Below are 23026 nucleotides of genomic sequence, written 5' to 3'. Positions count from 1 at the left end.
GCTCATTTGATCATTTTTGTCGCATAAAGGTAATTTTTTGCACACGAAGGCTAATTAGACCGAGGTCTACAATTTATTGCCGATTCCGAAAGGCAGTCTTTTTTTATACTCACCGAGAGGTTGGTGCGCTAACCACTCGATGTGGGACTCTCTGCGATAGCAATCTTATTCTGTGGTCCTGTCACCGTTTTCTATTGTACCCCCCCCCCCGCGTCAGGAAAGTTTCTGACAAAGACGAACCAGGTATCGAACTCGTGTCACCTCTAAGCATCCTTTAGTACTTTAGGCGAGTATCTTATCGACCTGGGCTCTAACCGCACGCAGGCATTCAGTGGTTTTAGTTTCATTTTTGCACATGAGGAAAAGAAAAAGAATATTTTGAATATTTTCCACATTTCAAAATCACTGTATCATAAAGCATTTGTTAAAATGAGTATTTCAGGGAAAGATAAAATCTGTTTCAGCGTGCATGTGTTTTCTATTTGTAAAAAAAGAATAGATAGCGTCGGACACTGCTGCAGTTATTTTCGTGAAAAAAAAAATAGTGCATTTGAAATTAAACTAATTTTCTCGTGCTATAAAATGTTGTGGTGGGGATCTTAGCTTATTTTTCGATACGCAGCAATGTAAAAGAAAAAAAAAATTGTAATCCCCATTCATACTTGGCTTATGCTCTTGAGATGCCGCCTGTCGCTTTAGTTGACCAAGCACGCTTGCGTTGCCTCAAGTTCCTTGGCCGTAAATTACTGGTGAACTGTTGATTCTAGAGTCATACTTTCAATTTGATCAACCTATCCTGAAAAACTCAATTAGAAAATTGTTGCCCTGTCTCTCCCGAAGTTCACAAACAGAATTCATGTTTTTAAGTGCAGTATTCGTTGAAATATTTGAATATAAAAACAGAGCAAATGAGGGAAACAACGGCATAAATTAACAAAAGGCTCATTACGCTGTTTTCCCACCTATTCATGCAATTTTTGAATTAAAATATCTCCGTGAATATTGCACTTAGAAAAACTGAAGTTTTTGTTTGGGCTCAGAAGAGAGAGAAAGAAAACAGAGTAACATTTTTTTTTAAATCGGGTTCCTTAAGACAGGCTGACCAAGTAAAAAAATATTTTTTTACATTAATAAATAGGCAACCCCGTGCATTATAAATGAAGTATCTTAAATGTACACGTAATTTGGATGTTTTTCCTAATTGAACGTATGCATCTAGGATCAACGGTTCACCAGTAATTTGATGTCAAGGGACTTAAGGCATCACCCTGTATATTCGCGGAAGTACTGCACGTTGGTCTAGGGTTCGTGCCCGGCGTTTTCGATGTCATTCTCTTTGGAATTTTGTACTGTACGTATTGGTGACCGACTTCTTTGCCCTCATATATCTAGACATGATATATCGTGGACATTTTTAAAAAAATGGGGAAGTCTTCAAACTTTTTCAAATTTACAACCTCGTATCTTTTTTAGTTTTTAAGATACAGACTTGGAATTCAATATGAGTAATAGCACATACACTCTTCTTCAAAACAGTACTTGGTTCACTCATATCAAATAATGATCCTATTTATCGACAAGTATCGAATCCGAAAAGTCGGAAATCGTCGATTTACTTTGCGCACGCGCAGTTCATGACGTCCGGCTACCACGAATGTCGGAGTGATATTGGCACAACAATTATTATCCTTTTCAAAACTTTCCAACAACTTTTCAAAAACTCCATCAGAAAAACTATTTCTCCAAAAAGTTTTACTGAATGTCTATCTGTTCAGCCTATGAACAATTTTACAATGAAGATTAGGTTCAGTGTGGAATATCTTAGGATTGGTGGCATGAGAGATGCTTTTTGTTTCGTGAATGTTTTGGGACTTCAACTTTTGAAGTTTCATTTTTATAATCAAAAATCCACTAGATGCGTGCTCTTACCCACCTCATCGGTGTCATCAAATAAATCTAAATAAATTATGAACTTTTAATAAAAATTTTAATCGGATTAATTGGATTGATTAACTCAACCAAAGTTTTTAACTGCTATTAACATTTGATCGATTAATCGATTAATCAATGAGCCTTAATTTTTATGTATCTCGAAATCACTTTTCAGGATAATGCTGGAACAGTGCAGTTAACTTTGTTACTCTGAATCAAAGAGAAAATACCAACAGAGTATAGGAACGACATACGCATGTACAATCTCTATCAAAACGCTTTTAGAATAAATTAGAAGCTCAGAGAGAAGTAGCAGTTAGAAAGAAACCTGAGAGTATCATATCTTTCCTTATATTGCACTTTCCATAATTTCATAATTTTTTAAGTAGATATAAGAAATATATGAAGTATAGAGGTGTACCTCTATACGGATGAATCGAAAAGCTATTCTTCTTTGATATGACAATCACAATCTTTTTATGGGCAGTGTATTAAATACTATTAATTATTATTATTTTTTTGTGATATACGATTTTATTTTGTTTACTTTGGTTATATTTGACAGCCATATTTTTTATTGACATAATTTTTTCAGCCACTTCGTTGGGCAATTTGCCTGTTGTGGTCTTTGTATTTGTATTTTGTAGCCTTAAAAATGATTTCAAGTGCGTTAACTCATTCAAATATTCCAAGTAATATTTATTTATTCACTCTATGAGGAAGACAGAGCAAGGTGAAAAAGATTATTTACCGAATTTAATAAATTCAATCATCCCAGATAATATTTATTCAACTTGAAAGTAATATAGTAATGTCTGAAAGGTTATAACTGGGATAAGCTGGGGAAAGTGAAGGTTCCGTTAAAAATCACGAATTAAAAATTCAATAAAGCTCTGGAAAAGTTGTTTCGGAACATGTAGAAGCAAAAAAATTATAATTTCTTTTATATTATGTTATTGTTTGTTTACAAATTGCGTGAAAGGTACTGTATACATGATTTACAGCGCATATTTTTCTTAAAGAGAGCTATTGGAAACTTTTAATGACATACAAATATATTCGTCTCTATATAGTGAACTTCAATAAATCGAAACTTTCTATGAAACAAAAGTTTATAGCAACGTTTACGTTTTTGCTTGTTAATTCATTTTACATTGAAAATTATCTCTCGACATCAAATTTTTCAACATAACAAAACGAAGCGACTTCGTTAAATAGTTTAAGTATGACTATCAAATGATAAGTTAAAGAAAAAACTATTTTTGCTTCAGTGTCAAATTTTAATTTCCACATGCTTTGGAGTTATCAGCAAGAAGCAAAACAAAGCATAAAATAAATTATTTCCTATTTGTCGTTGAAACTGATTATGATAAAAAATATAAGAAACATTATTTGAGTAAACTTTTCCGAACTCAGTTCCATTCCGAAATTTTTCGTGGTGACTGAAGTTTGAGGAAAAATTTAAAATACATTCTACACAAAAGTGAGAGAAAGTTTCAGTAAGATCACCAGAACTTCAGGGGAAAAAAAACTGAATTTTTTTCTCTGAACTGAAACTAGGGGGAAAAAACACCAAATCTTGCATAAGCTCGCTCACACACATACACACTGGAATACGATTTCTATGTGGTGAGAGATGAAATTGAATTTTACAGCGAACACACACGAGAAGTAAAGAATTCCAGTTCTCGTTTTTATAGTCAGCTATAAAAGTGTCCGAGTGTGCATCCGATCTCACTTTTAATTTTTCTTGCACACTTTGTAATACTTTGCACTATACTGAGGAAAAAAATATAACTTTGAAATGCATCGAGACTGATTTAAATTGAAGAAAATATGTATCTTTATAGGAAATATGTATATTTATAGGTACTGGTCATTCGCGTCCTGCAAAGTAAGCTTTTTAAATTCACATAGATGTTCCATTAATTGCAGGAAACATTCCTGGATGTCTTGTTTTGAAACCCTGTGTAGCGTCTATACCACACATTTTGCTTATTGCCTTCTAAAACTTAAAATCTTCGACCCTTAGAAGAATGTGTGCAAATAGTTTCTAGTTGAACACGGCGGGCTAGTAGTCTAAGAACTTCCGTATCCACCAGACTTGTAGGATTTTTTCCCAATTCTCGAAGACAAAAATGGTATTCAAGGCTCGACGTTGCGATTGAAAATAACGCGGCTTGAGAAATTAATGTCACACACACGTCTATAAACAGAGTGATTCCATAATTCCGCTTGCCGCATTTTACTGCCGAACTGTTCATCCTAGTAACATACTTCCAATTAGAAAAAATATTCAAATAAGGTGTGAATAATAACTCAGGTACGTCATTCAGTCATTCATGTTAAAAAAAAAAAGGGTTGTATTGTTACTAAAATTAAAAAAAAAAACTTTTTGTATGAGCACCCTGTCTTCAAAAACCCAATCAGGAAGTGGTTGCCCTGTCTCTCCTGAGGCAAAACAAAAAAAAAAAATTCATGTTTCTAAGTGCAGTATCTGTTGAGACATTTTGAATTCAAAAATCTCGGAGAAGAATTGGGAAAGAGCAGCATAAACGAGGGGGAAAAAACATTGTATGTTAGTTTATGACGTTCTTTCCCAACTTTTATCGGATTTTGAATTCAAATATCTCAAAAATTAGTGCAATTAGAAACGTGGAATTTTTTTACGACCCAGGAGAGACAGGGCAACTACATTCTAACTTGGGTTTTTGAGGACAGGGTGTCTATATACAAAGAGTTAATTTTTTTTTTATTTCAATAACTATATAACCCTTTGCTACATGAATGACATATCTGAGTCCTACACGCTATTTGGATAGTTTTTCTACCAACAAAATGCAGCATGGGGAATCATGGAATCGCCCTGTATATCTCATACCTTAGTATCAATCTCATCGAAGGAGTATTGAATATTGAAATTGGAATATTAATTAATTGGTTTTTTCAATTAAAATGAGGTTTAAACTTGAACACCCCCATTATACTAAGTAGATGAGTGTCATTGTGTGAATGATTTCACCACCTGGTACACGTAAAATATGATTATAACTCCAAAATTGAGATTTCGAGTTTCTAGGTCCCTCTTGGCACTACTTAATTTCCCAAACTCAGTGTACTTTTTTGGAGTTTAGACATTTTCTTGAATTTCTAGAAAAATGCTGAGCAAATCGTTCTGAAATTTTGGTAATCCTTTCGGTGAACCCTATTCTTGTACTCACAATTTCCAGTGATAATTTAATCACGAGTGCATTTGGGGGGACGGTATACAAACGTGTATACGATTTTGACATCATACGTGTATGATACGAAATGATCAAATGGCAGGAAATAATCGAAATATCAATTTGTGGAAAATCCCTTATCATCCGGGTACCTCAGCCAGTAGCATAAATTACAGCTCACGATATCGCGTATATCTTTCTGAATTTTCATGGCATTCTGTGAAATTTTCACATACGTTGCATTTGCAGGGTGCATAGCAAACAGAGGGTATGACATTTTACTGGCGAACCGTTGGTCCTAGAGGGATACTTCCAATTAGAAAAAGAGTTTCGATATAACGTGTAGTATTCAGATATGTCATTTATGTTTTAAGAGATTGCATAGTTATTAAAATAAAAAAATTAACTTTTTATAGAGTCTCCGTGTGCTCCAAAACCCAATTAAGAAGTTATTGCCCTGTCGCTCTAGATGCCAACAAAAAACAATTCCACGTTTCTAAGTGCAATATTCGTTTTGATATTTGAATTCGAAAAACGGAAGAAAATCGGGAAAAAACAGTATTAAATGCGGGTAAAACTGTTTTCCCGTATTTAATGCTGTTTTTACGTAGAATTTTCCTAATTGGCATCAGGAAAGACAGGGACCAAACTTTCTAATTGGGTTTTGGGGCTCACCAGGACTGTATAAAAAGTTATTTTTATACAGTTCATTTTAATAACTATACAACTCCTTGAAACATGAATGACATATCTGAGTACTAAACGTTATTTGAAAACTTTTAATTGGAAATATACCTCTTAGCATCAACGGTTTGCCATTCAAGTGCAATACCTCTTGTTTGCTATGCACCCTGTATATCTGGTAACCAAATTATGAAAAAATAAAGTCGATCATCATTCACGAATAATGTTGACATCTCATATTGTCACATTCTAAATTCCTACAAAGGTTGTAGGAAAGAGTGCCAATTTTTCTGTAAATTTCATAAAAATGGGTTGAAAACTATGTATGCTATAAGCCAAAAATAAGCGATGAAAATTAGAATTTTTATAGAAAACATTTATATCTTCGTGAATATACGTGCTATTCTCACGTAAATGCACACGAGTATTGCACAAATTTAGTAAAATATTTTGTGAAAGTTACAAATCATTTGCAGTTTTTTATCATACGGAATTAATCAAAAACCTTTTTCCCCTTATTTAATTTTTTGTCAGTCGCCTAAATGCACACGCGATTAAATCTTCACTGGAAATTGTAAGCACAAGCATAGGGTTCACGTGAGCGAAATTTCAAAACAATGTGCCCAGTATTTTTTTAGAAATTCGAAAAAAAGTGTCCAAACACCAAGCAGGACACACTTTTGTAAAAATAGTTCACTTATATGTGCAGTGTTTCCTTTTCAGAAGTAACTTAAAAGTAAGAGCTTTTCTCTTTCCTTATTCAGACTTCAGAAACACACATTTATGAAACGAATTAATGAAAAGGCATTGTGCTGTGTACAATTCTAGATACAAAAACTTCAAAGATATTTGAACATCTTCTCAACAAACACAAATGGTATCTTTTTAGCAAACAATATAAACACCTTACGCGTAAGCGCCACGAGATTGGACAGTACAAAAATGGCCGAACCGAGAAAAACATACAGAAATTCGATAACTTGAAACCTAAAATGAATTCAGCTCGCAGTATTCCGATATGCTTGTAATTTGAAGCATATCGGATGATGTTGAATTGAGTTCTATTTCTTCAAGAATATTTCATTTGGTGAAAGTAAAACGTATTTACACATGAATACAAAATGTTATTTGAAAGCATTTTTATTATGCCGGAAAGAAGAAATAATGAATAACTTTCCGATTTAGACTTAGACTTGAAAAAACCACGATTTTAAGAAAATGTTTGCTGTTTATTCAGGGTGAAAAACAAAGGGGAAAAATATCTTCTTTATTTCGAATATTTTGATAAATATCAATTGATATGTACCAAACTTATTTCCAAAAGTTTTTCTCTACTTTTACTGAAGAATTTGTGGTTTCGTAAAATATGAAATTTACATTATATGTACGTATATGTTTCTAGTTTTTATCGATGCCAAAAATAAACATCAAATGTTAGAACCATAGAAAATACATTCAGTTTGTTTCCTTTCATTTTGAAGCTCTTTGCTTTCTAGCTGTATTTTTCTGGGTAATAAGGAAATTCCTATGTGTTGGAATTGATTGAAACATGAGTCTCAGTTTAATTGTTTTTTTTTATAAGAAATGCAATTCAATTAGTAAGCGTGAGTTCTGTGTGAAAATTCTAAGTATTACCTTCCACACAAAATATATGATGGCGAACGAGAAAATATTGTAATTTTTCCGAGGATGATGTCACTCTTCGCTACCCATACGAATGTTCTTAACAGATGGCCGATGCGAAGATATATTTAAGAAAGAGAGAAAATTCAACTGTGCCCTTGCGGGGAATCATAACCCCGTTTAGCGCACACGAGCTTTCGGGAAAGATTGAGATATTTCTTGCCTTTGTAGTCCAGTGGTCTAGCTAGAGCACTCACCCGGCAAGTGAGAGGACGGGGGTTCGATTCCCCGCAAACACGGTTGAATGTTCTCTCTTTCTTAAATATATCTGCGTATCGGCCAGCTGTTAAGGAGCTTCCTATTTTACATATTTTCTCAAAAACATCTGATCATATGCTAAACAAATAGAAAAATAAATTGTTTAGAGGATCACGATGCATTAGAACATGGGTGCAATATTTATCTTGATGTTACTTGGTGAAAGACTTGTATAAAAAAAAAAGGATAAAAATGGTGGAAATAAAGTCTAATGCAATTCTTACTTACGTCCATTGATCTAGGTGATAGAAAAGCACTTTGTATACCGAGAATTGTAGTTCGACAAGAAGGTGGGAGGATATAGGCCTATCCAACGAGTTACAAGCTTTCCATCCCAAAGTGATCAATAGTCCTTTATTTACTGTTAATGAAGGAAAGGGCTTCGAAGCTCACGCGCCATCACTTTCGAACACAAGAAAGTGTTGATTAATCCAGTCTTAGCTGATTCTGAACTATAGTTCCACGATGAAGGAATAGCAAAGTGAAAGTTCTGCAAATCAGGCAGGTGTCCTATTGTTCTAGACATCACAACGTACACAATGCTATTTCCCTTCAAAGAAGCACCACGCGTAACATTCGAGAATATATCTCGATTTGATGCTATACACGTGTCAAGAATTCCTAATGGGTGATAGAGACATGTTATTTCAAGAAGACGATCGACACGTTATAGAAATAAGGAAAGCAAATTAATAGAAAAAACTCAGGCACATGTTGTTCCTTTTCTTTTAACGTTTTACTTTTTTTTTCAAAGGTACTCAGGAAAGGATTACAGATAAAGTATCAAATAACAAACTAGCACGAAATGTTTTTCCTCAGCATAAATTTTTATCCGCATCTTCAAACTAAAAAAATATCGTCTATGAAAATCTGTTTTCGCGTGCGATCTATTTTCATGTGAGTGTTTAATCTTCCTATTCTTTACATCTTAAGAAAGAATATATTTTCAAAAGAGTAATTTCTATGACGTAAAAGTATGCAAACATCAATCTTACCAATGCTGGAAAGAAGAAACGAAAATCTAATTAGAAGTGAAAAAATTAAGCCAGGTGCTTATAAATATTTCAAATAAAAATTATTTACGTTTGAAATAAAATTATAAAGTTTTGAAAAAATATATACTCTCGTATAAAAAAAGTACTGTAAAGTATAAAAGGGAACGTAGATTTTTCGACAGAAATTAATTAATTTCATTTCATTTTTGTAAATGTCAATGTATAAATATTTATTCTTTGAAGCATATAACCGACACAAGATAGAATTTTACTGTGGAAGAAGAGGCTTCACTCTAATTTTGAGTGAAAGAACACAGTGAAAGAATCACCTAAACAACATGTAGCAGATTTCGTTGTGCAGCTTTCGTTTATATAATCATTAATTAGCATTTGTATTATATTTAAGTTTATTACTATAAATTAATTTCGTTTCAATCGGTTTCGTCAGAGGTTCCAAACTAGCAGCCCGCGGGAGCCAGATAAGAGAAATTCGAATCAGGCTTGCGGCTTGTAGAGTATTGGAACTCATGATTTTTTCAATTTGGTATAGAAATACAAAATCTATATAAGCCACAACAAGCAACTTCATAGCATTTTGGCTGGAAAAAAATAGATAAACAGAACCAAAAATAAATTAAAATACATACAGCATGAAAATGTCTGTAATAGATGTGAATGTCCTTAGTACCAATAACAGCAATCAAAATTAAAAATTTAAAAATTTAAACTCCACTGGACTTAATAATATGGAATAGTTCTTAATCAACTGTGGTACTGATGTTCCTTTATTAAATCACTTGATTGACGGTGTACCAATATTCTTGAATACGTTGATCATAATATGACATATATTATATAAATATATGATATATATAATTATATTATATAAATATATGATATATATAATTATATTATATAAATATATGATATATATAATTATATTATATAAATATATGATATATATAATTATATTATATAAATATATGATATATATAATTATATTATATAAATATATGATATATATAATTATATTATATAAATATATGATATATATAATTATATTATATAAATATATGATATATATAATTATATTATATAAATATATGATATTGTATAATATGATATAGTATAACCCCGACACTTTTACGCTTTTCCAAAGAAAACACCCTTAACCCTTTCGGAACCGAGAATTCATTTTTTCAAATTTTCAAGATGTTTTTGAATTTTTTATACTTGCCGCCTGGCAGTCGAGTTGTTAAGGCGCGAGCCTCTCACTACGCAGGTCTGGGTTCAAATCCCGGTTCAAGCATGGATGTGTCTACAAATATTAACCAATTACCTGGAAAGATCATACTGAAGTTTTTTGGGAATACGTGAAGATCATATAAAATAAAAAAATACATTGAAAATAAAAAAGTCAGCATCTTTATTTTATTTTCAATCTTTATTTTTTTTTTTTTTTGTGAAGTAATATTTTACTTTTCGTTCAAATTTTTTCCAGCTAAGATGATGCAAGGTATGTTCATACTGACATACACATTTTTTCCAGAATTTTATTTTCTGCTTTTGTGTGATAAATCACACTTTTTCCGGAGGCACTTTCTCCTGGAGAGAAGCCATCTTAAAACCTTGAAGGTTCAACTTTAAGTGCTGCCCTCTGATGAAAGCCCATAAAATTCATATTCCCCATATTTCTAATTCAAAACTTACATAGTCTTTCAACTCCCTGGGATAAAAAAAAATCTACAGTGAAGCAACCATCACATTTATGCATGCAGGGTCTGAAAGGGTTAAAGTAAACAGTTTTTCGATGAAATACTGAGTGTAAATAGATATTTTCTTTGAATCTCGGATGTCTTCTGACATTCTTTCATGTGTTCTTCCTTCTCTAGCACAGCCAGCGGACATATAATCAATAATCCTGAAAACAATTCACCGAATATTCAAGTAAAAATTTAGTTGTCCTCGAAGTACGTTGGATTTAAGTACGAAACAGAAGTGTTTTCCGTGAAAGGACTAGCGTGAGTATCTGACAAACTTCCTCATGAGCGTACTAACAACCGTATAAAAGTGATGGAGCTTAGCAACGATATTTCGCTTGAACGGCTGGAAGTTTGAAACAGCTGCAGTTGGTTCACTCAAATTGACATAAACTGAAGTTTATGAAATGATGAGTTTTGAAAACAAACACTCTCCTTCGCGAAAGCCACTGAATACATTTTTCGCTACAATTCATCACTATAAAAGAGATCCCAAATACGGTACGTAAACTCATAATCGATACACGGAAAATATTTCTAGTTTTAACAACAACATGTAAGAAATTTTCTGTAATTTTGATTTGAAGTGGAAATTCTCTAATTATTTGAAGACGAAGTGAAGCAATGATATAGAATATTTTTATTTCATAAATTGAAGTCTGCTCCGAATAGCTATATACATTTATGTGAGTTAATCCCTTTAATTTTGTATTACATACATATTACCTCTACTTTCTGTTTATTTTTCTTCCAATTTCCTCGAGGAAACACACTGTCACAGCTAGAAATTATATGAAATTGCTATCATTGAAGCACCGTTATATTTGCTCCCACGAAATGAATAGATTAAAACTCGAGACAGTACGATAAATATTTACTTTACAAATTAACTTTCTCCGAGCTTTGCTCCATCGGCAAAAAATATATATGTGTGTGGTAATATTATAATTTAAATGAATAAGTCCCGAAATTGAGTTAATTCAGATATTTCCTATACCTATATGATTACCTGCTTCTAAACCGAGCACAACCCGTGTATAGCGGGTAATTTACTACCATTTTACCTCGCTTTCAAGTAATTGAGTTGCGGGAAGTGATCACTGATCACTTTTGTCGCACTACGGTCATTTTCTGCACACGAGAGCGAATTAGACTTGAACCTACAATTTATTGCCAATTCCGAACGGCAGCCTTTTTTTTGTACTCACCGATAGGTTGGTGCGCTAATTCCTCGGTGTGGGACTCCCTGCGGTTACAATCTTTTTCTGTGGTCATGTTGTCGTTCCTGTTGTACCCTTGTGTCCGGAAAGTTTATGGCAAGGACGAACCGGGTATCGAACTCACGATACCTCTAAACATCTTTTGGTACTATAGGCGAGTATCATATCGACCTGAGCTACCCCGCCCTGCGGGAAGTGTGTGTGTGTAATTAACAGTCTGCGTGCTTACCTAGTTTTGTGTGTGACGTTTTGACTCCGTCATCTAATTTTCTAACATTTTGATCCGATCACAACTGTGCCACTTCCGAGGATCGAACCTGGGTAACATTTCAACAAACATTACATTGACAAGAGTAGAGGGGATATAGTGTGTGTCTGGTGATTGGTCGTAATGAGGGACGAAAGAAGAATTTCGCCACTTTCGGCGGAAGTCTTGATGAAGTTCAGGATCGAAGCAGAGTGTCGATTTTTTATCTCTTTTCCTTACCTTTTTTATCGTCTCTCGTGGGGGTACAGATCTTTTTTAAAATCTTATTTAAATTTCATCATTTGATTTTGTAATTTAATAACAGAAGTGGGAAAAATCGTCGTTCTACTTTCATCTTAACCACTTCGCTTACAAGGCTCTGGCAAGAAATTCGGATGATCTCCAGTTGACGAATGGGCGAAAAATATGGTAACCTCGTCCTAACCTAGCCACACGTTAGAGAAAGGTAAAGAAGCTGAAGGGAAAAAAACAAATGAAAGGAAAACAGTATAATACATAAGTGCAGATAAGAGATAGAGATAAGAAGTAGATTTCTGTTTTCACCCTCACCCAACCACTTTTCTTTTTCTGTTATACGTATATAGTTTAAGGATACATTATATGTGGGGAAAGAGTCACTAATAATTTTATAGAAATGAAAGGAAGGTAAAAAGAACACCTCCGTAGAGTTACAATAAAGCCTGGCGGTGATAAGAGAGGAAACAAAACAGAGAGAGTTTGTTTTTGACTCTATTCCAAAGGCGTTTGGACGCAATATTACGTCGTTGATCGTGAAGTGGTTAAACTCCACCACTATGGTGATGTGCTATCTTCGTTACTCATTGCGACCAATCACAGGATCCAAAATTGCCTCGTTATTCCTATCAATTTAAGGCATGTTAATATGCACCCGGGTGCTCACGGTGCTCACACGAAAAACCGTGCACACCGGAATAGAATTACTGAGATCATCATGAAAAGTAGCGGAAATTTGAATCAAGTAACTGTAACCGTGATTTTTTTTTCAAAGGTGAAATTATTTCGGTATAATTGAGAAAAATGCCCATTTTAATTATCGACTTTATTTTTATTAAGGATTTCATAAAACTTTAACTATTATTATTTTCTTTATGTTTGTATTTCAGAGAGGGTGGGGGAAAGTTACAGCTATTACGAATGATTGCCTTTCTTTATATATATGCTCATTGTTTCACAATTCAATTCAACTCTAGAATTTTGAATTGGGGAATTTTATTGTTTTGGAATACTTTTGTTGTAAATCAAATCGAGTTGAATACATTTCTCACTATGCAGATTTCGTATGTAGCTTATTTATGCAAAAATAATTTTATTTCATGGGTTACTTATTAGAAGAAGTCACCGTAAGTCTTGTATAATGACTAAAATGAAAACCGTTATTCTTGTATTCAGTAAATGTATTGAAAATTGAAATCTGGAAAAACCATTTTCCATGGAAAAATTTTAAACTCTTTAAAATCATATAACTTCATTTTCTCTTTTTATTTTCTCGTTGCATTTTTCAAGTCACAGTGATTCTCAAAAAAGGTACATAGTTCTAGTCTCTCCATATTCTCACACAAAAGCAGTAGCAGTAAAGTACGGAAAAAGACAACAACGCCAAGCGGAAGGTAAAATGTCGGGCACGTGAACTTATTCAAAACACTTAAAGCAAGAAACACAACGCTTATTTTAGGTAATGCTAGCCACATGCAACAAAGATTTACAGTGTAACAAGTTTCACTAACTAGTGTTACTAACACATATATGCAGTGTGTTTCAGAAAGGACTCCCTAACTTTGAAGAACTAGAAACAGTGATAGATAGAAAATTGAAACAAGTAGTTCGTTAATGGGTAGGTATGAAATCACAAATACGCTGGTTCATGAAATTAGTTATAACTTTGGAAAATAGATGGTGGCACATTTCTACAAACAGTGGTCGATATTGTCCTTCACAAACATGGATTTAATCACATTTCGATGGACGCCAAATGGTCGCCTTGCCCAGCAAGAACATGGCAAACGTGAAGAATGAAGTTAAAAGCCACTTCCCTGTTATGTCTCTCCACAATCGATGCGTATGCCTCACAGGTAAACTGTTGAAGCAGATACAGCGGTTGAGGACTCTTGCCACGAAACATGGCCTACAAATGGCAACGCAAAAAGGGTTTTGAAATAAAATAACTGCGGTAATTAATTTTGCCAACCAGTATATTTAAAATCCATACCTGTCCTAAAACGTACCTCACGATCCATTTTCCGATCTGTCATTGTTTCCAAGTTATGCCATTCAAAAGTAAGGGAGTGCTTTCTGAGAAACCCGTACGTTCACTACATATTCGATTATTGCCATTATTGAAAGATGGATCACAGCGTCTAATAAACATAGAAACCTCATATTTTCAGGGTTGGTTAACACCATTCCTATATGCAACTCATATCTTCAATAAATTTCTTTGATGGCGGTAGAGTAGAGTTGCTAGCGGTCCGAATAAACTACTGCTGATCTTTCGGAATAATCAGTTTTGTACCCGTATAAGGAAAAAATCACAAACTGTAATTTCAGTTTTAACGTCGTAGTCTTCGTTATTTCCCAGGATTGATGATTATATATGATACAGGAGTTACGAAAATTCCTAACAAAGCCAACACCAATAAATATATTAAAAATATATAATTTAATATATGTTTTTGAGGATATCTTTAGTTTTAATTGTGTATGGTAAAGTTATAAAAGCTGATTAGGTTTAAATATATATTTTTTTAATTTTCGAGTGTTTTGTTTTTTAGGATAATAAAAAACTTTATTACCGAAATTTAAAAACCTTTGTTTCAAAAAGTGAAATACATTATCTATAGTTTCAAAATACACACATAAACTCTCTATATTTAGAAATTTACTGCCCTTCCACGGCATTTTTGAAACATTACGTAAAATGCATCAAATCCTTGTATAAAGTCACTTTCTGTAGATTTTAATTTTTTATTTGAACAATACACTGTTTCAACATAAAACACGTTTATTCTTTCTTTCTGGATCTGGATACTTTCTTCTGTGAATGTACATATCTAGAATATCCTTTGATCTTCACGACAGCAAAACTCAACGGCCCTCTAAAGAAATGTTTCTCAAAATACATTTCCGAAATGATTTTTTTTTTTTTATAAATGTTTTTTTTTTTCAAAAATGCTTGAGAAATATGAATTTTTTTTCCACCTTATATATAAAAAACGTATCTTGGAAAAATTTCCGTGCTTAAAGGAAAGTGTCGTGTTTGTAATTTCGGTCCTTGTTTATTTTCTCTGTATCTTTATTTTCCTATATAAAGTTTATTCGGGGGATATAAAATCTCAAAGTTGTTTTTCAAGATAATAAAAAATATATTGGGTTTTTTTAAACAATTGTTTTTTCTCACAAACTATTAGTGTGAATTTTATTTCTATTGATGCTGAATATTTTCAATGTTCCGTTTCCTTTCGAATATACAGGGTTCATAGCTACCAATATACATCACATTTTACTGGCGAACCATTGATCTTAGACGCACACTTCCAATTAGAAAAAGTATCCAAATCATGCGTAGAACTTAGATGCATTATTCACGTTGCAAGGGGTTCTATAGTTATTGAAATGAAAAAACAAATTATACTAAAGCCCTGAACTCAAACACCCAATGAGAAAGTTGTTGCTCTGTCTCTGTTTTTTTAATATATTTGTTCCTCTGTTTTTTTTTGTCCAACATGCTATTTGAGAAGGTAGGCGTTGGCATTTTTAGTGTAATTAGGCAGAGCCACCCTTCAGAAACGCCTACTTTTTCAATCCGTGCATGGGGTTCCCCCGATGACGACCCTGCACAGGTTCTATTTCACTCTTGCATAAATTCCATCTTCTGTTTTTTTTTCCTTCAAATGATTATCTTTTGTGTACATATTTTTTGAATGAACAAGTGAGCAGTTATAGAGCTTTGTCATTTGAAAAGCCACTTTAGCTATTTCTTCATTCTCTATCTTCATATCTATAGATTTATCACACTAAAATTTTTATTCCTACTACTTTTTCAATTTTTGTTTTTCCCTGTATACAGTGGAACTTCGGTTAACGAGCTTAATCCGTTCCGCAAACGTGCTCGTTAACCGAATTGCTCGTTATTCGAATCAAACTTCTTCGTAGGAAATAATGGATAATTCATTTGGATAATTCATTCCACAATTATTCATTCGTTCATATGAAAATGACTAATCAATGACTAATTTTTCATTCAATAAATCAACACAATAATAATATAATAAATAATACAATAAACTAAAATAAATATAGTAATGCCATAAATGAACATACAAAATGCGATAATGTTTACAAATTAACTTACTCTAAACGACGAGAGAGGGAAAGATCTAAAAATGAATGTTACAGCTAAGGGTGGGGGGGGGGGGGGAAGAGACATTTAAAAAAATATTTTCGTGGGGTAATATGGTATACGGGGTTGAAAATGAAAAAAAAAACTAATTCAAATTGATCAGAAACAAGATTTAATGAGTCTATGACAATGAAAAATTAAAATTTCCTCGTTTGTTTTTGTAGTTGATGATGTGATGGTGTCATACTCTGTTCTTTCTTCTCTGCCCTAAACTTCTTCTTCCCCAGGTTACATTTGCATGCACGGTGTTCAACAGAAATGCCATTTTAACGTTTGCGGAGCGGCCGTTTCTAAACGCTATCCGAAACGCAAACGCGCTTGGTGTGTACTATCACCTCTTTAAGTTTTCCCATCTTTTCTGAATCGCCCTGTATTCAGTAAGCTTTTGCAGATCATCAATTTTTTTTCTTGTTGACTTGGATTTTTCCAGCAGGGTAGGCTTTCGTAGTTGGGGTTCCGGAGGGCGAGTGGTATTTCTCAAAGAAAATGTTGATGTATTCAAGCCATTAATGAACGTATTGGCTTTCACTTTTCCAGGTAAACCGTGGCTGAAGACAAAGTGTTCGTACATAGATATTATAAATGGGATAAATTTCTCCTTTCGAATGCTCCTTCCCGACGTTTCGTTAGGGTTGATGGTTCTCTTGTATGATATATGCATGGCCACCACTTGTCAAAGATACTTAGCTTGTATGTTTTCGCTTTCCGCGCATTCAGTAGAAATTATTCCGAATTTCACTCAGAACTTCTTTGGTGCCAAGGTTGAAACAGTTGCAATTGATTTTGCCAAAAAGAGTTTTCTGAGGGATTTTCTTACCTTTGTGTCATATACTTTGCCGTAAACTCGTGATTTGTATATTATATAAAACGGAACATACAAATACAAAGGCCACAACAGGCAAATTGCCCAACGAGGTGACGGCAAAAATTATGCCCATAAAAAATACGGATCTCAAATATAACCAAAATGCACAATATAAAAGCATATACCAACAAAAAAGTAATAATTAATAAATATATATAATACACTACCCATAAAAAAGATTGCGGTTGCCATTTCTAAGTATGGATAGTTTCTCGATTTATCCCATATGTCTATCGTACTTAAAACGTATCAATTGTGTTGTAATTCACGACTCGAGGAAGTAAGCAATTCCATTTATTAACCCTATTAATGGAAAACTTCCTGTGACACCACAACCTGGAATTGTCTTTTACTAAACGATATTGGTGTCCCCTTGTCAAAGCAGTTAAATAATCACTAGAACCCTCAAAACGAACCTTCAAAACGCGGATAATGAGAGAAATTCCCCGTTTGATCTTTTTAGGTCTGATAAATTCCGCCTATAGCAATGACGCCAGTGCTGCCAACTCTTTTTCAAGTTTTTAGCACAGAAATCCTCTAAGTGATGTCGTTTGTGGGGTTTCTGCACTAAACGAATATTTCAGGGACGCAAAACGGAGGTATACAAAACGTTTTTTCATTGTGTTTCTGCATATTAAACAAAGCGTCACTCAATCGACCACAAAAAAATCAGTATTAATTCAATTTCGAATTTTTTTGTCAGTCGTGGAGTTTCTGAAATAAGCGCGTCAATTACTCTCAGATTCGCCTCTTCCATGTTTCTTAACTTTCCGTCTTGAAGATATATTCTTGCCCAACTCAGACGATACTAAAAAAATATCCCATATTACCCGATACACCATCTTTGAAGAAAGTGTCTCATCTAACCGGAGAGAATCGTTAGCTAAAAATGAACGCAGCGCACACTTTTGATGTGCATTGTGTTTGTTTTCAAATTTTCGGGCACGTTCCCAATAATTAAGTACTTTTGAAAACTTGCCTGAGTAAATTTCCGAAAGGGGAAAAACAAATACAGTGAAATTTTAATATAAAAATATTCTGCGGACCAAGGAAAAGTATCGTTGCAGAGGGATTATTCTTATATCGAAAGCAACATTATCCTTACGTGTGTTAACATTTATGCTGTTGTTGTCGTCTTTTCTGAACACCGCTATTGTTAATACCACCAGAACATGCACTTTTATGATTTATTCTCCGCAAAAAATTGTAATTGATTAGTTTATTAATGAAATTTACTAAGATGTGCATCGCCCCTGTAAAAAAGTTTACTGCATTGTACTTTTGTGTCTTACACAGTAAGTAGCGCTACCAATTACTTCCTTTAGCTTTCGGTGATCGTTTGGTGCAAAATATCGATGTTATTGGACGCCTTCACAAGAATGAAAACAAGTGACGAAGTTAAAGTTAAATATAAAACGATTTTGAGCAAAATATAAAAAAAATATTGTTGTGTGTGTGTGTGTGTGTGTGTTTTTTTTTTTTTGATTTTTTTATAGCGGTTTCAAAAATCTCCTAAAAATATCGTTACAAAGGGATTTATCGCAGTAAAGGGTAAAGGATATCATTGTATCGAGAGGAGTTTTAAAATTAGCCTATAGGCAATTCCAAACAAGATTTTAAAAATATCGTTGTAGTGGGATTTATCGTTACATCGAGTATCGCTGTAGCGAGGTTTCACTGTATTCTCTTATAGCAGTCGTAATGATGGTGATAACCGAGCGGCACTGTCCCAATAGCATAATGGGAGCATTTTGAAGTTGTTTATCACTGTTTCATTTGGAGGCCATACCTGGAGGCAGAGAAAACCTGGTATTCCAAATTACCCGAATGTGTATTATATGTATAATTTGAGATAACACCAAAGCTTGTCATTCAGATTGAGAAGTAAATCGTTAATTAAGTCAACATTGATTAAATTGGAAACTTCTTTTCCAGGGAATTTTATTTCCTAAGTAATGAACACCTCATGTCATTTTCATTGGCATTATTGGCATTGCCATTTGTCATGTATCGAAATTAACACGAATAATTAAATATGAAATTGTGAAAGCCACTACTTAATTTAGTTAGCCGCTATACAAAGTTGAATTTACAAATTGCTACAAGTAAGATGAAAGGTTGTTGGAAACCACTCAAAAGTGAAGAATGTGAGATGAGTGCTATTCTATGAATTACAGACTTTTTTTGCCTGTTATGATGGAAAAATAATTAAATTTTGAAAACATTTTTTCATTGAGCCGTATGCATTTCAACAAACTCTTTGGAAAACCAACATATAAAAAAAATAACGTGAGGAGAACCAATCTTGCAGATTGTTTCTAAGGAATATGAAACTTCAATGTTTCTCAAATATCTCATTCAAAAAGTATTCTAGAAGAGTAAAATATGAAACTGAATTGACAGTAAAGAGTGAAGGTAAAAAGTAAAAACACTCACCTAACGTTCTCATGTTTTTGAATATATATCTTGTGAAACTGGCCTTCCCTTGGGCAAATAATATCCTCTTTCATTTCCATGGCAACATGTTGGGGCAGCACACTCAATAGAAGTCTTTCCTGCAAAAATCATCATAAAAAAATTAACTGTTTATAGATTAAGTTTTTCCCAAAATTGTAAATATCGAGATCTATATCAACAGCATTTTAAGTTAAGCAATCTTTCAGACATGATTATCATATACCCATACTGCATCGATTCAACAGTCACGAACTATATAGTTGAACTATATATTCTAGTCGAAGTTCCACAGAGGAATATGGACGAGGTGCATGTATGGTTTATCGAATACAACAGGCAAAATGCCAACGAGGTGGCTGAGAAAAAGATACCCATAATAAATATGGATGTCATATATTTCAAAAATACAACAACCCACGAACTATATATATTGTATGTTGTTTATCTTTTTAACAAACTAAGTGTGTGGGAAATGCGTTGGGCTTTCATAAAACATCAGATATCTTGGATCTAAGTGGAATATTGAAAAGAAAAAACTACTTTAAAAACATTCAGACAATTACTCGTACAGATAATTAGCACATTCCAAAGAACCAAAAATATGAACGATAACATACTGTAACTGGTTGCTATAACAGTGGTAATACCGAATGATGCCATTTCTAAAATGAAGGCCGGTCGTCCACTGAAAGCGACAATATGCGGCAAACTACCCGAGCAACAACAGCCGACATTGAGTCCGATGACAAAGGGTGTCAGACGTCGTCCACTGAAAGCAACCTTTACACGTTACTTAGTTCGCGACTACACTCGGGCAGACGAGTGTGTTCGGTGAATAATCTTGAAAAAATATTGAAAAACTAAAATTTTTGAAAAAATTTATCAGGTCCATACTTAATGAGACATCTAACACAAACTCGGAAAAGGCGTTCTTGTTGTACAGAAATAAATAATTATATTTAATCGATAACTACTTACCGTCACAACCCCTAAACGGCAAATTATCAAATTTGTAGCTTCCATGTTCACACGGGAAAGGACAGAGAGAGAGAGAGAGAGAGAGAGCCATAAAACGGAGCAATTATCGCAAAAAAGTAAATAAACGTACTGCGCCTGCGCAAAAAGCGTGAGATCCTATTTGGATCGGAAATTTTTGTCGTGTGCTGTTGTAGCCAGAAATCACTAGCTGAAGATCGCTGCTAATCAACGAAGTCCTCGTACTTTCTGTGCAATGGGATCAGTCTTACGAATACAGACATTATCTACTTGTTTATCGCTTCAAGTCGTTTCCAGTGGACGACTGGCCGAATAAATATGGCAATGCTATTGTTGTGCCATTCGTTAGTCTTCGTAAAAGTACAGTATAAAGTTCATATGTGTTCAAAATAAAGTATCTACTGAACCTTTTCTGGAATAATAGAAATGTAGCTATATATTGAACTGTTTTACTTTAATCTTCCAAGGAAAATAGTACACTGGTTTGCGTACATTAAAATTAACAAATTAATGAATTGCTGTGAATATAATTTCAAAATTAGCATATGTATTAAGTTTACAAATTGGATGTACAAGTTTGGTACAGGAAAAACTTATTTTCACTATATAGTGTGACGACTCCGAGGAACAATATGACATTTACAGCTATCTCCCATTCTGAAAATGACGGCATTAATTAGCTCAGTAGAAATTGAAATTCATTGTTATAGTAAAGCTGCTTTAAAGTTTAAAGCAAAGGTTTCAGGAGGAGGATGAATTGAGAACAGCAACACGTCTACTCAGAACATCCCAAACCATTGTATATGTCTATTGAGTTCAGCAGACGCTGTCCCCCGTAAAAAGACAGAGTTCTGACCAACTAACCTAAAGAGTTACGGACTTGAATACAGGCAGTTCCTCCTCCGAATGAATCTCTTTCAGAGATAGTTTGAAGTTCTCTCTAAATCAAGCAATGTCTACTATAAATGTGCAAGCTATACCTGAACTCGTCTATAAAGAAAATTCTTTCAGTGATCTGCAGTGTACAAGAAACATGCCCAAACGCTTGCCTCCCCCCCCCCCTCGCCTTCTACTACACAAATTGACTGGTTGCTTCACATACAGACCACCTTCATAAAACATATTTTTCCGTTGTAGCTGGGGGAAGTCCTTACATGTTCCGGTTGAGATCCAATTTCTCCATGCAATCGTTCATCCACACGTGTAACTCTCAGCCGTCTTTGACTGAACCTTCTAGATGCCGACTCTGTGGTAGTTATCAAAGTCTATGAATAACAAAGAAGTCACATTTGAGTATCACATTGAGTCAACCATCTCTGATTTCGAGCACTTTTAATTTACTAATGGCCCTCCATTGTGGTTCGTCTGACCGAAAGCTGTTCTAACACATTGGCTATCCTAGATTTCTTATCTCACAATCACACCAAAAATAACAAGCTACAGAATACGCATTTTGATTATACTTGAGCATGAAAGATTCCGTTTGCATTGCCCCTATTCTTAATATTGTAATTTTGTTTAGCATTAGTTTCTCAACAACATATATTTCGTATCCATTAGCATATATTTTTGAACGAGTTAGCACTATTCTTTTGATTTTTCTTCGTTTTCTGAAAAAGAACGTTTAATGCAATAATTAATACATAATCAGCAAAGTATCATTCTTCTACCTCAAATTTTAGATGTAATTTTTCAATTCTAAGATTAAAGTCAAAATTATCTAAAGGATTTTCCCTGATGTACTGATGTATATCGTGCTATAAGAATTTTAATTGATATAGCCGTAAATTTATTAAAAACACATATCAATTTTTTTGAAATTTTAATTGGAATTGAATTACAACGAAAATATTAAATATTTAATTCACCGCTGAAATGTCATTTACTATGCAAAATGAAGTCTTCAGCATCAAAACAGAAATGTGAATTAACATATTTAAATGTATTACCAATGTACATAGTGCTCAATCCTTTCAAAAGTTTCTTCTGTTCAGGTCATTACCATAAGTGAACAAAAATACACTTGTACAATGAATGCAGTTCACAAACCTGAGTATTATGACTGTAATTTAGAAATCGTCGAAGCAGGAATATTCCACTAAAACTCCATCTTCTGAAACGTGTAAGAATTAGATTTGTGCAACGTGATGGTTTGCTTACCTCCAATTAAAAGCGAAAAGTGAATTAAAAACAGTCCCTCTCTCATCAACGCTTATAATATAATTACATTGAGTATATGCAGAGAGAGTTTCTCATTTTAAAAATTA

At 33.7% G+C, this 23026-nt stretch overlaps 1 protein-coding gene across 1 annotated transcript in view; it reads right to left on the bottom strand.

Moving 5' to 3' along the window:
• LOC149085630 (adenylate cyclase type 1-like) overlaps positions 1-23026 on the bottom strand; it is a 314970-nt gene that overhangs the window by 125563 nt on the left and 166381 nt on the right. Inside the window, exon 3 of the mRNA XM_089233786.1 lies at positions 19743-19861. Within this exon, the coding sequence (XP_089089912.1) occupies positions 19743-19861 (119 nt within the window). The remainder of the gene's footprint in view (positions 1-19742; positions 19862-23026) is intronic.

Source organism: Pholcus phalangioides, unplaced genomic scaffold (genome assembly GCF_987345545.1).
Source record: "Pholcus phalangioides strain wild (caught in Gottingen) unplaced genomic scaffold, Ppha-v1.0 ptg000007l_1, whole genome shotgun sequence".
NCBI classification, from domain to species: domain Eukaryota; kingdom Metazoa; phylum Arthropoda; class Arachnida; order Araneae; family Pholcidae; genus Pholcus; species Pholcus phalangioides.
The sequence above is the reverse complement of the archived record's forward strand: the minus strand, read 5'-3'. Positions and strand labels throughout refer to the sequence as shown.